The sequence below is a fragment of the Carassius auratus genome, chromosome 6, assembly GCF_003368295.1.
Source record: "Carassius auratus strain Wakin chromosome 6, ASM336829v1, whole genome shotgun sequence".
NCBI classification, from domain to species: Eukaryota; Metazoa; Chordata; class Actinopteri; order Cypriniformes; family Cyprinidae; genus Carassius; species Carassius auratus.
The window spans coordinates 26021032-26034893 of NC_039248.1; the positions used below are offsets into that span (position 1 = coordinate 26021032).

Here is a 13862-nt window from a genome sequence, read left to right on the forward strand (position 1 = left end):
ATAACAGATTTGCATGTTTTAAAATTTTATTTTCTTATAATAGATAAAAATAAAAAGGCTGAAAATCATCCTAACTGTAAATAACCAAAACATCCATCAACGTAATAAATGCACATCGACAAACCCTTTACGAAACACCCCATGGTCTGTCGTAAATATGAAATCAAAGCCAATTGAAAGTTCATTAAATTTTACAGGAATCTGTGGTAATCCGAGTCACTCGAGCGACAAGTCATCATAAAACACAAATGAGCAATTAACTCTTAGATCGACTGTAAAACCAGTGTAGATATTAGGCCGAGTCTTCTGTGGATATCAGGATAATAAACGTGGTATCGTAGCTTTATCGATCGGGTCGCACCATACCGGGTCTAATGGCTGGCATCATTGGCCGAGCGGGAGGTCGCATCATGTGTGGCCCGGGCATCATTTGCATAGGTCCACCCATTGGTGGCCGCATACCTGGACCTGAAAGAGAGCCGGATGAATGTGATAGTCAATTTAGATTGCAATTAATGAAAATCTTTCACATTAACATAGTTATTTTTATAGATAAACAGCCTTACCTGGTCCTCCAGGCATCATGCCGTGAGGAGGAGGACCCATCATGGGGATCATAGGAGGACCACCCATGGGTGGAGCTGGTAACATGCCCGGTCTCGGAGGTCCACCTGCAGAAGAAAAGACATGTTATTTCTTGTAAATTATATGTTAACAATATAATGGAATCAAATCAAAGTAAAATCTCTATTTATTGGTTTCTCAATGACTGACTGGCAATACTTAAATTAGAAAATTTTGTGTGGCATTCACATCATTCTTCCCGAAATGATTAATGTCAGAACATTCAGAAACTTTTGAAAATTATAATGTCCAAATATGCAAACAAAGCATCACTTAATTGAATAAATTTTCATTCATTTCAAGATGAGAAATCTAAACACCAAAATGAAGTCAGGTTCAAAATTCTTGTTTCATTTTGTTCTGATTATGGATATTTCTTATTACCACAAAAATCTGAAAATACTGTCAAAGGACAGAAAAATCTGCATGTTTTTAAGAATAAATGTTATATAAATCAGATGTATGATAATTGAACAAACCCCTCAGTTTAAAAAACTTAATGCAGATATCAATAAATCTGCATTTTGAGAAAAGCATCATTTAAAACTACAGAAACAAATAGAAAACTGGAAAAAGTGAATTTTGGAAGTTTTCTTTCCACTAGTTTCAAAGAGATGTTATGTATAGAAGTATATGGGTAGCAAAATTAATTTTATATGTAATATGTAAAATGGCAATGTATTCTGTATGTAAATGTAAGTTTTCCTATACAAAAATACTGTGCAACATTTAGTGCAAAATCTAAATAAAATTTCAATCATAGAACTTACATTTGCCATTTTCTACACTAGTTTTAATGTCAATTAAAATACATATTAGTTATAATAGTTGCACAATTAAAATGAAATTGTATTATCCAAATTGATTAGATATGTTTAACACGTCCAAGCAAAAACTGTAGTAAAATTATCATTAAAATGCCATTTTTCCTAAATGCGTGATAATTGCAGTGTGAATTTCAAAATGCACTCTGAGACGAAAGTGCAGCAAAAGGGTAGCAAAATTTAAGAAAAAATAAAATACATTTAAATAATTAATAAATTGAAAACAAAACATTAATAATTTTTTGCTACCATTTTGCTGCACATTTGGCTCAGAATGCACTTTGAAATTCACACTGCATTTTGCTACAATTATCACGCTGTATCCTGTTGAAAATGCAATCCCATGTGTCCAAAAGTCTAAATGCATTTAGGAAAAAAGACATTTAAATTATAATTTTGCTACAGTTTTTGCTTAGACGTGTTTAACAATTTGGATAATACAATTTCATTTTAATTTTGCAACTTTCAAAGCATTAAAATGTTTTTAATTTACTAGTGTAGGAAATGACAAATTTAAATTATATAATTTATTTTTCATTTTGCACTAAACTAGATGAGAAAATGTAAATTCAAATAGAGAAATGCATTGCCATTTTACATATTGCATTGTCATTTAGCATTTCACATTTCAAAATGAAGTTTGCCACCCATATGCTTTCATAGTTATGGAAGGAAAATAGCTCAAAATCTCAAAAGACCAGAGCATGAAACAATGCTTTTGCCTGTAGTCTCGCCATAAAAAAAGCATAAAGTTGACTCAGAAATTGTTTATATGCTTTGTAGCTGCCATGAAAGGAAGTGAATTTTGAAACGTACTTATATTTGGATGCGGCAGCAGAGATCCGCCAGGTGGAGGGGCTCCTGGGAACGGGGTGGGGGGGATTTTACCCTGCTGGAAAGCGGCCGCTGAAACAAGGCAAAAATTACTTTTAGACTGGAACACACATCTTTTAAAAGATCAAGAAGTTTGTCATAATAGTTTGTATCACATATACATTTTATGTATAGATCTATGGAAGCACGTTTCTTCCACAAAATACAATTTTCTTTATAAGTCTGACTTTTTTGTCATGCAATTTTAATGTAAAGGTCAAAACTGCAAGAAATATTCAGAATACAGACTTTTCCCCTCAAAACTGCAAGTTCACATCTCTCAATTTTTGACTTTCTCAGGATTGCGAGAGTCAGTTTAAATTGTAAAAAGCTAGAACTCTTAGTATATCTTAAATATCTACATAAAAGACTGAAGAAAATTATGAAGGTCACAAATATAAACCTTGGAAGAGCACGTTTGTTCACTCACTTGTTTTGTCGATGAGATTCTGAGCCTGCTCCTCCATCCATTTCTGATAATAATCTTTCACATTTTCTTTATGTTTTCGTCCGCTGCAGTGCGTTTTTCTGACTGATGGCTGCAGAGATTAAACATACAAATAATTAATGTCATGTTAAACAGGTCAGATTACCATCAGGTTCTAGATAAACTGGTATTCTTACCGAATCGTGTGTCAAGTATGTGTCACAATAATCACAATAAAACCTGAAAGAGACAAAAACATCCCACCCTTGATTACAAATGCCTTGGAGGTGCTACAGTAAAGCATTATAATACCATAGTAAAGGACTGTCACTATAAAAACCTAACAGAATACCATCATTTAGACTTATAGTCTTCTTTAAGTAATTACTAATTTCATATGAATATCACAGTATGACCATGACACTGTATTTACATGCTACTATTTTGTTTTTGTTATTCTCGCACAACTTTTACTATTAAAAACTGATTCATGCAGCACAAAAATGGCATTTAAAGAAGTGATATATAAATATAACGCTGCATATTAATATAATGACTAATGCACTAAATTAAAACACTTTCTAAATCATTAAAATGCTGGATTAGCTTGAAGAGCTACTAGATCTTGTCTGAGAACCGCGGTTTATTCGCAATGTGGTTTTCTAAAATGCCTTAAGGTATAACAGATAGATTAATTAACCCTCTGCGACTAAAACCGGTTGGTCTGTTTTAATATATATCGTTTAATAGTATAAAATAAACATAAAGAAAGACTCACTTCGGCATCTTCACAAGCGAGACAGCGCGGGGTGAAAATCACCGGAAGTAGAATCTGAGAATCCTTTTACGTCTTTGTTTGGGTTTGGAGCGAGCACGCGCACGCACTGGCGCCACTCTGTGTCTAGGAGGGAACCTGTCTCCGTTTACCACAACATGTATCTGGTCACATTTGACCACAAAATCTAAATACATTTGTGTTCATTTATTATGTTGACAGTTTTCCGCACAAATCCTCTAACATATTTAAATGCAATAACTCCTGGAGTATATTATCATACCTATAACAATGACCATAAAGAGCCCTGACCTTAATATTATTAATATTTGTTTATAAATCAGAATCGCTCAACAATAACAAAAAATACATTAGTTCATTTTGATCCTAAAAGCCTTACATTTTAGTAGCAAAAAAAAAAAAACCTTTGTCTAGCTTTTGAGAATAAATAATAATTATTAAAACAACAAAAAAAGTCACTTTGCAGAATATAGTTTTTATTCTGACAAATCATTTGAGAAAGTAACATCTCCAAGCAATGCTTTAAGCCACAATATGTGTGAGAAACCATGCAGCTGCCATGAGAAGTTTAACTGTACAGATATTGAAACGGCTCAGCTTTAAACTTTAATGTTTCATGTTGATCGGTCATTCAAAGCTACAGTCACACCAAAAGCAAAACCATTGCTTTTAATAAAGGGCCTGCAAGATAGCACAATGTCAAACAGGTTGCAACACCTTTTGCAGTTTTACTATCTTAAAATTGAGCCAGAAGCATGAAAGTTAATATGAAGCCTTTAAATAATATTTTTTAGTAGTCAGTATTATGCGGTCTAAAAGTGTTTGAGAAACAGGATGTTGTAAGGTTAATAGAAAGATTACACTTTTTAATAAGCCTAAACTCACACTTCTGTTCTGACAAACTGAGATCATACATTTGATATTGCGGTTTCAGATTTATTGCAGAATAAGTGAAAAATCTAGATTATTTCATTTACCTCATATCTTCACAAAAAACTTTAGGTTCAAACAGTATAACACTCAAATAGTCATTCTAAACCAATCTTGAAAGAGATACTGATCGTATTTAATGGGCACGTGGGTCAAAATAGAATGCATATATTAGAGTTAACATGACATTATTAGCAACCCATTTTATTTCTTTAATGTAAGATATCGGAGAGAAATAGGATATTCAATGGCAAAAAAATAACCTTAGTAGCCAGTAATTGTTCACTTCTGGAATAACATGCTCAACAAGAACATGAATCAAAAAAGTGTTCAGTTCAGTTTTGATTTCATGTTCACTGAAACTTGTTTAATAAACTACATTGAAGGTCAATGAAATTCTGCCCTTGGTATTTGTTAAAGGATGACTTGATAAAACAGGAAAACCGCTTAATATCGTATTTCTTTCCAAAGCAACAGGAACCATTATCCAAATATTCAGAAATACATAGCATTTTATTTAGATTAAAATTTACACAAGATGCTTTCTGTGCTTTTAAAACAGACCATGACTTACATATTTTCAGTAGCCATCCATGAATGATAAAATGTTGGTCCTAAATAAGAAAAATTACAATAGTAATTTTGAAATGATGCGAATGCCATCATAATGCTGATTGAGGGAAGTCGCAGGATTATCATGTGATGCAGCATGAAACTAATGTGGACCATCTCAACATCATCCGGATTACATACGGTGACATGAGCAAAACATCACATAACATCCAAGTCACTTCTGCTCAATCTCTCAGAAGACCACAGCAGCTTCTGTCAACATGCCAGTCCTGCCGATGTGCAACCTCGTACACACCAGCTGTGGCACATCTGTTTCTAAACAGTCCTCATAGGTTGGATTTGGGTGTCGTGTTGACAGGGATGGCTCTGAGCTCTGTCCGCATGCACAAGTACTCTCCGATGACCGCCATGAGGGCCATGCAGGCCACGTTAACCAACCACCATGACAGGGCGGCTGTGAGATGGGCGTTATAGATCCAGCAGCCAATCACGTGAAAGAAATGCACCGTCACGGTGAAGTCCAGACACTGCTTTCCCCGTCGGATGAAAAACCACAGGCCAATAGCGCTGAAAAAGATACACGGAGCGAAGAATGACTTCAGACGGCAGATAAAAGTGAGATAAATGCTTTGAATAGGATGGTATTAAAGGGTTAGTTCACCCAAAAAATGAAAATTATGTAATTAATAACTCACCCTAACGTCGTTCCAAACCCGTGAGACAGTTTAAGATATTTTAGATTTAGTCCGAGAGCTCTCAGTCCCTCCATTGAAACTGTGTGTACGGTATACTGTCCATGTCCAGAAAGGTAAGAAAAACATCATCAAAGTATTCCATGTGACATCAGAGGGTCAGTTAGAATTTTTTCAAGCATCGAAAATACATTTTGGTTAAAAATAACAAAAAATATGACTTTATTCAGCATTGTCTTCTCTTCCGGGACTGTTGTGAGCACGTTCACGAGACTGCAGTGACGCTGCTGACATGTTATCTTCATTATTGGGTGCCTTTCTGGACATGGACAGTATACTGTATACAGTATACTAGCTCTCAGACTAAATCTAAAATATATTAAACTGTGTTCCGAAGATGAACGGAGGTTTGGAATGACATGAGGGTGAGTCATTAATCACATAATTTTCATTTTTGGGTGAACTAACCCTTTAATATAAACTTACCATGTGAGAGAATTCAGAGTGAACGCCATCATAGACAAGCGACCTTGTGTTGTTGAAAAGCCAAGAACCTTGACAGAAAGTAAACTAGTTAGCTGTATTTCTGGGTTGACAACATCAAATCTCATTCATCTTCCTTTTGATGAACCCTATTTGGACAGTTACCTCATAACTGAATATCTGGTCGAGTGATCTACTGGTATGGACCAAACCATCAACACCAGCCAACCACAGACCCAAGAAGCTGTAGAAGATGCACTGCATGAGAATAATCTGGGAGATAATGAGGACTGGATCCCAGACGTAGCTGCGGAAATGACTGCCCATCTCACAGAAGATGAGAGGGACAACACACGTCCCAAAACAGGCTCGATGGGAATATTAACAGCGGCCCCGGGATTTGAGTCTCAACCTAACAATGACAAAATAATAATAGTGCATGGTTCAGTTAGTTTATCGGTCCATGTAAATACCATGGTAGATATCCATTATTTTTTAACAAGCGCGAAAACGTAGATATACTACGTATACCAACACAACACAATACAACAGACAAAATAACTAATTTACAGCTATTCAGTAATATTAGACAAATACGCACTAGCTAGCATTCACACATTATAAAGTCAAGAATGGTAACGTGCTATCTTATGTTATTACACAGTTACACAGACACATTTAAAACAATGTCAACGGGATGTCATTTTATATAAGTTCACAAAAATATAAATGTAAAATACCACTGCGAACGGGCTATTTGTTAGCATTCGCTAGCTAAACATTGCTAACCAGCGACTTTGTTGACATCCGTCTGTGAGAATTCGAATGCTGTGAAAACACGAACCCCTATTAAGACATATCCTAGGTGTGATGCTGAGGTCAGTGAGGACGCAGACAGAACGAGATTATAGAAACGTGACGCTTTATCTCAAGGCTAATAATATTTTTTTCAACCGGATGCGACACTTTGAGCCGCATTTGATAGCGTGACGTCATCACACGTGTGCGTGTGTCTCGCGCGCGCCGCAGTTTCGACACTTCAACGTCATCGGTCACATCAAAACAGATAATCCCGCCTCTTACTATGCCATTGAAATAGTTGGTCAATTTATAACATTTTAAGTATGCTAGTAGCACCTTGACTTAAACTATTATATTAGTTGATATTAAATATAAATTGAAAAAAATACTTTTAATGCTTTTAGCAGACGCTTTTATCCAAAGCGATTTACAGTGCATATCAAGATTATAGATAAATTATTAAATTATTATTTAATTATTACATTGTAATATTATTATTATTATTATTATTATTATTATTATTATTATTATTATTATTATTATTATTATTTGATTTCTCCTTATTTCATCATCGAAATTTACTTATTTTATCATTTCATAGTCTGGGAAACGTAATCCAAGGCTTTCTTTCATAATGCATATTGCCACATATTGTGGCTATTCTCACATCATTCAAAATTGCTCCCATATCGACTGGTACTGTGACTTGATTTGCACTGGTTTTCCTTTGTGGACAGGCTGTGTGATCAGCAGCTCTTCCTTTGAGCACCCATTTCAGTTTCATCAATGGTTTTGTTAGTTTTAGTTTATTTTTTTTTATTGTTTTGCGAACACATTTCTATATATTTTATTTTATATAGTTTTAGTAATTATATTATTTTGTTTTATTAGTAATTATAGTTTAGCAGAGCAAACAGAACACTTCCAGTGAAGACCAAAGCAAGACATTTAATTTCATCAAAGTTTTTTTGCACTGATTAGTTAACTCTTCTGCAGACATCTTAATAAAAATAAAATAATGGTTTGAGACTGACCAAAAAAACAAAACAAATAAATGCAACTTAAAAGTATACAAGTAAAAACTATGAAAAATTCAGACAAACAAAAAATGCAGCGAAAAAAAACAAAAAATGCAGTTTAAAGTTCAATGCAGTTCCGGACCGTTCCGGCCCACTTTAACCTCTGGTTATGTACCCTTTAAGATATTCTCGATAGAGGTTGACCATTAGTGGATTTTACCAATACCAGGTTGTTGCTAGGTAGATGCTTACTAATTTGTGTGTGTAATTTCTGCAGTCATGATTATTTTCAAACAGGTCTCCTGAAGACTTCACTGTCTGCCTTTTTAAAAAGGTATTTGAATTTACACATTTCTATTAATTAAAGGTGGAGTATATATTTGTGGTTGCTAGTGGTTTAAATTAGTATAGCAGTCCATATTCAAAATGTTGTTTCTGTTTTCATCGTCCTCAGACCAGATTGAGGACACACAAGAGGACCAAGCACAATTAACAAAGAAAGGTGATGAGTCTTGCGATGTAAGCTTACGAGTTGATTAATCCACATTTTACTAATCCTCTGGTCATATTTTTAGGTAGATTTCGAGGCTTTTAAGGTTGGGTAGAATCTGCCATCTCTGATGTAGTTCATTTGTTGCACTGTGTTTTCCACTGTCTGGCAAGTGTGTCCAAATACTATTGGTTAAACTGACAGTGGGTGGAGTCACACAGACCAAAACAAAGACAGACATTCTGACACAAAAAAAAATTTTCAAAGTAGAATAACTGGATGTAGCATTGTTTTGTTTTTGTTTTTTTTCTTGGAGAAACAAGTATGTGAACTTAGCATATTTCTTAAATAGCTGCAAATGTTTTATAGCATTTTATGCTTTGGTTCAGTCAAAATAACATACAGCATTTTTAATAAATGCAAAATCTTTACTTCATGATATTGATTTTTAATTAAAGAAATTACACTCACAGCCTATGCTAAAAAATGTCCAGTGTTTTCTTGTGGTGTAGAAATGCATAACATGAATGAGATTTGTGTGCAACCAAATACAAGCCATGAGCTGAAAAACTTACCAAGGAATATTGATTGTTTTGTTCTTAGGTGGAAAATTGAAACCTAAAGCATTATGACTGTAATGAATATTGGTTTGTTCTGCTTATTGGTGGTAAATTGGTTCTGTTCATTTCTGTTAAATTGTCCCATTTTACTCTGTAAACTAGTTGCTTTGTGTGCATTTCATAAGTGTAACAAATCATCCACTACTCATTCTTAGCCACATGAGGCTACAAAATATTTGTATTACATTCAAAAGAGAGCTGCAGAGTTTTTAGGATCTATAGTATCTATCCATAGTTGATCTAACAGTAGTAAATTCACTATACAGTTACACTGCTTTTACATTCAGTATTTCAGCACAAAAACAAAACAAAACAACAAACATCATATTGACCATATTCCAACTTAAACAGGTGTGGTATAGCATTGCGCTTTGAATATTTAATTCTAGTCATTGTCATTCTGTCCAGTGCAAACAGAACTCCTTGCAATGCAAATAAAGCCTATTATTGAATGTTCACAAAACCTGCTATTTTCTTGACGCATTTATGCTGGAAAAGTGATGTTTGTATATATTTTCGAGACATCGTGGCAGCAGTAATTCATCAAATGATGGAAAATTGCATTATAACTAGGCATATTTCCAGACACACAGTATAGACGTGCTCTTTCTGCATTTTAAAGAGCTGATTCGGGTGCATGGACTGCAGTAATGCCAGATTGCCGTAGTTCGCTGCATCCTTCACAATGTAGAGTGCAGAATGGAAAATGGAGAAATTTGTGGAGAAATTCATACTTTTGGGTATGTTTGTGTTGTTTCCTGATTTGCATAGTTCTCTCAGCCAGTCAGTTGCAACAATCCCAGACAGTGTGTAAAAGTCTGTTCCATTTTTGCAACACCTCTGGGCAGCTATTTCAGGCACCCAAGACCAAGTCTGAAAAGAGAACTTGAATGTGGAAATCTCAAAATCTAACATAAACGGTCCCATAAATGTGTCTCTTAAGCTCAAATAATGTTACAAATTCATGCTAAACCAGCCAATGCACATATACAGTCCTAAGTGCATCTCTCAAAAAACTGTTTCTATTTCAACTGGAGCTCCTAATAGCAGCTGCAGCGATGCAATGACTTTACTAATTGCCTATTGGCTCTTTTATGTAGTAGGCTGTATTATTCTGCCATATTGTGCATTGCATCTCCATCATTGTATATTTAAATACTTTCATTCCCCCTTAGTCTCAGTCTCTACTGAACTTGGGTTTTCTCTGTGATCGGTCCAGGACTATGCTGGCTCAGGATGGCTGATGTAGTTTTACAAAGCACAAATCGCTGGATGATATGAATCAGTGTATCATGGAAGCGCTGGATGCGGAAAGCATACACCAGCGGGTTGAGTGCAGAGTTGACGTGTGACATAAAGATACCCACGTAAACAGCACTCTTGGGCACATTGCATGTCGGGCAATAAAACACAACACAGTTCATAATATGCAGTGGCAGCCAGCAAAGTGCAAACAGGAAAAGAACTAGCGCTAATGACTTCGCAAGTTTCAGCTCTTTGCGGTAGTATTTGCTCGAGTCGCAGGTGGCCTCGGCTCGACGGTTGAGTTGGCGGCAGATCACGCGAAAGATCTCTGCATACAGTCCGGTCATGATGATCAGGGGCACCACCACCCAAACAAAGAAGTTGAAGTAGACCATGTAATCCATCCGCATGACTTTGGTGAATTGGCATTTGATGGGCGTCGTGCTGACATTTCCGGGTGGGCTGAGGTGCCAGCCGGCCATTGGCACTAAACCAGTCAGAAACGAGATGAGCCAACACAAACCCACGGCTACCCACGCCCGCCTCTGTGTAACAATGATGTTGTACCTGTCAAAACAATGCAAAAGCAATGACATAAATTACTTTTTAAATACAATCATAACCACAAATGAAATTGCAGGTGTTCTATACAATGCACACTAATGTTAGAAATATCATGCATTAGCACATTAGCACAATTTTCTTAGTTCACCCAAACAGTTGACAGTAGCCAATGACTTCCATAGTTTGGAAAAAATACCATGGAACTCAATGGTTACCAACATTTTTCAAAATATCTTCTTTTGTGTTCAACAGAAGAAAGAAACTCATGGACGTTTGGAACAACTTGAGGGCGAATGTATGATGACAGAATTGTCATTTTTGGGTGACCTATCCCTTTTTTTAAGTAGGCTACTGTAGTCCTAAGCAGCTAAATTCTTTACTATGTCTGAATGGGATGGTGTATTCCTCAAAACATTCACTGTTTCTATTACAACTGGATCTCCTAGCTTCTTCAATTGCCGATTGACTTTTTTATTTAGAAGATGGGACTTTTTCCACCATATTGCGCATTGCATCTCTGTCTTTGTATATCTAAAGACTTTGATTCCCTTTAGTCCCCTTTGTTGGTAATGGTCATAAATGTAAAATGTAATGTAAATGTTGGTGGCTGGTATGTATTTGCTAAGGGCTTGTAAATGGGTTTACTGCATTGCTAGGTGGTTGCAAAAGTGTATGGGTAGCTGCTCACAAATCTCTATGATATTCTCTTTCCAGATTTAGACTGTGGGATATTTTTCCAACGTTTTATCATCCAATAGATTTATTTTTTGTCCAAATTAATATTAAAGGATTTATTTTATTTTAGTTTAAAATGACAATGAGTTGCACATGCCTTAGGCAGTACAAATACATTTTCTAAACCTCTTTATTTATAAGATATAAATTATGTATTTTAATATATTTTAATATATTCAATAAACCATTCGCCACAAATGTGTTACATAAGCAGTTTAAGTCACATGCCTTCAAACATCAAGCAAATGAGTGGTTAGGGATGCTGCCAAAATACTTTCAGACCATTGAACATCATTCCCCTTGACAGACACTGGAGGTTTAATTTAGCTAAAAGCCTTGCATTACACTAGCCCATTTATTTGCATTAAAGAAAGCAAAAGATATATTGCTGTCCTGCTGTCTAGCCAAGAAGTATGCTAAAACAAAGCATGCATTAATATTAAAGCATAATAGCTACATGACAAATGCAACTTGAATATATATTTATTTATTCTAATTTGATGGAACAAACATTACATTTTAACAGTCATTTCCTGTTACAATTTATATGTTGTATATGTTAGCTGTAAAATGTTTTCAATGTGAATTAAATATGGTGGTTTATTTTAAAGAAGGACCCAAAAATATACACTAAAAATTTACACACAATCTAAATTTTTATATTTCAATAATATAATACCACATTTGCAATGGTCACATGACATGCAAGTAAAAAGACATGCCCCTTTTACACTCTATTCCTTCAACTGCTTGTTTTCTTAAAAAAAACGGTATCTTCTATATTCTTTTTGTATTCTATCTATCTGTTTTCTTTTTAGTTATTATACAATTAACAAAAAGCCAAAAAAGGCCTCTAATACTAGCTTGCTTTATTCCTTTTTTATTCATTATATATATAAAAAACCCTGCTATGTATACTGCATTATTCTAACTGAAACTTGTTACAGAACTTGTGTATCATTGCTCTTTTGTTGATTTTGCTTCTATTGTCCTCATTTGTGAGTCGCTTTGGATAAAAGCATCTGCTAAATGACTAAACGTAAATGTAAGTAAACAAGGAAAATATTTCATCTTATTAAGTGTTTCAGACTCACCTGGTGGGGATTTTGACGCGTAGGAAGCGGTCGATGGCGATGGCCAGCAGGGACAGTATGGAGCTTTGGGTGATGGTGATGAGGAGGCAGGAGATGAAGAGGCAGGTGTAAAACAGTGTGTTGAGACCCAAGCTGATGACCACTGCCAGCGGAATGACAAGAACGCCAACTGCGATATCGGCCAGTGCCAGAGAGACAATAAAACAGAAAGTGGGGTCTCTGAGAGCCTGATTCATGTAAACCACCAGGACCACCAGCACGTTCCCAAGCACCGACACCAGAGCGATAGTGCTCTCGATGGAGATGTAAATCAAGTCCACCTTCTCCAAACTTTCAGTTACTGTTGACATCTTCACTAACTGTAGCAGTGGTTCCTCCTCCACCATGGCACTGGGTCTTCTATAAGAGTCTCGTGATGTCCTCAAATGCTGGTATGTGATGTCATTTAATTTGTTTTAGTATTTATGGCACAGGTAGTAGTGCAACTGCCCTGACTTATTAGTTAAAGCCATTAAAAGCACGTAGAGTTTCTTCAGAATGCAGCTCCATGTGATCTGTTGTTACTTTGAGTGGCCGTGTGTCTTGTTCTCTTCATCTTGACGAACTCCTGCTTCTTCTCCTGTTGCGTAGGCTCTGCTGACTGGGAAGGGAGGGGTGGTTCATTCTCTGCAGTACTATTTCTTTGCCCACTGCTCGTCTCACTTACCGTATCTCTCTCACTTTCTCTCTGTTTACATACTTCTCAAACCTCAAAACACCATTGGCACTTTGTGCTACTTTTAAATTCCAGTTCATTTAAATCGGATTTGAATCGGTGGAAAACAGGATACGGAATGGTAATTTGATTTAAATGGAAGAAAACTCTGCTGTGAGTGTGTTTTCATACACATATTTATTAGTTTCTTGAAATTAACTGATATTAATTTTGATTGCTTATTATTTCTGTGTTTATTTCCAGTTTAATGCCACTTAGAAAAAAGAAAAAAAAAGAAAATTGACCCAGGCTACATTTATTTGATTCATATCGATGTAATGTTGTAAAATATTATTCTAATTTATAATAGCTTTTATC

The 13862-nt window shown here is 35.5% G+C and overlaps 3 protein-coding genes across 5 annotated transcripts; all 3 read right to left on the bottom strand.

Annotated features, from left to right (window-relative positions):
• Positions 1-8: 8 nt before the first annotated feature.
• On the bottom strand, positions 9-3624 carry snrpc (small nuclear ribonucleoprotein polypeptide C). The gene is made up of 6 exons (XM_026266071.1): positions 3527-3624; positions 2946-2988; positions 2752-2860; positions 2265-2354; positions 567-671; positions 9-468 (listed from the first exon to the last, which is right to left on the bottom strand). Exons 1-6 carry the CDS (start codon positions 3532-3534, stop codon positions 344-346), a joined length of 480 nt encoding a protein of 159 aa, XP_026121856.1. The 5' UTR covers positions 3535-3624; the 3' UTR covers positions 9-343.
• Positions 3625-4466: 842 nt separating this feature from the next.
• On the bottom strand, positions 4467-7237 carry LOC113104294 (protein SYS1 homolog). Of its 3 annotated transcripts, none has more exons than XM_026266075.1 (4): positions 7012-7237; positions 6388-6634; positions 6226-6293; positions 4467-5614 (listed from the first exon to the last, which is right to left on the bottom strand). In XM_026266075.1, exons 2-4 carry the CDS (start codon positions 6547-6549, stop codon positions 5374-5376), a joined length of 471 nt encoding a protein of 156 aa, XP_026121860.1. In that variant the 5' UTR covers positions 6550-6634; positions 7012-7237; the 3' UTR covers positions 4467-5373. The 3 variants fall into 3 exon arrangements, with proteins under 3 accessions (XP_026121860.1, XP_026121858.1, XP_026121857.1); XM_026266073.1 differs by having other exon boundaries at positions 6963-7237; XM_026266072.1 differs by having other exon boundaries at positions 7067-7236.
• Positions 7238-9647: 2410 nt separating this feature from the next.
• Positions 9648-13167, bottom strand: LOC113088843 (adenosine receptor A1). The gene is made up of 2 exons (XM_026255852.1): positions 12791-13167; positions 9648-10964 (listed from the first exon to the last, which is right to left on the bottom strand). Exons 1-2 carry the CDS (start codon positions 13138-13140, stop codon positions 10337-10339), a joined length of 978 nt encoding a protein of 325 aa, XP_026111637.1. The 5' UTR covers positions 13141-13167; the 3' UTR covers positions 9648-10336.
• Between the last annotated feature and the right edge of the window lie 695 nt (positions 13168-13862).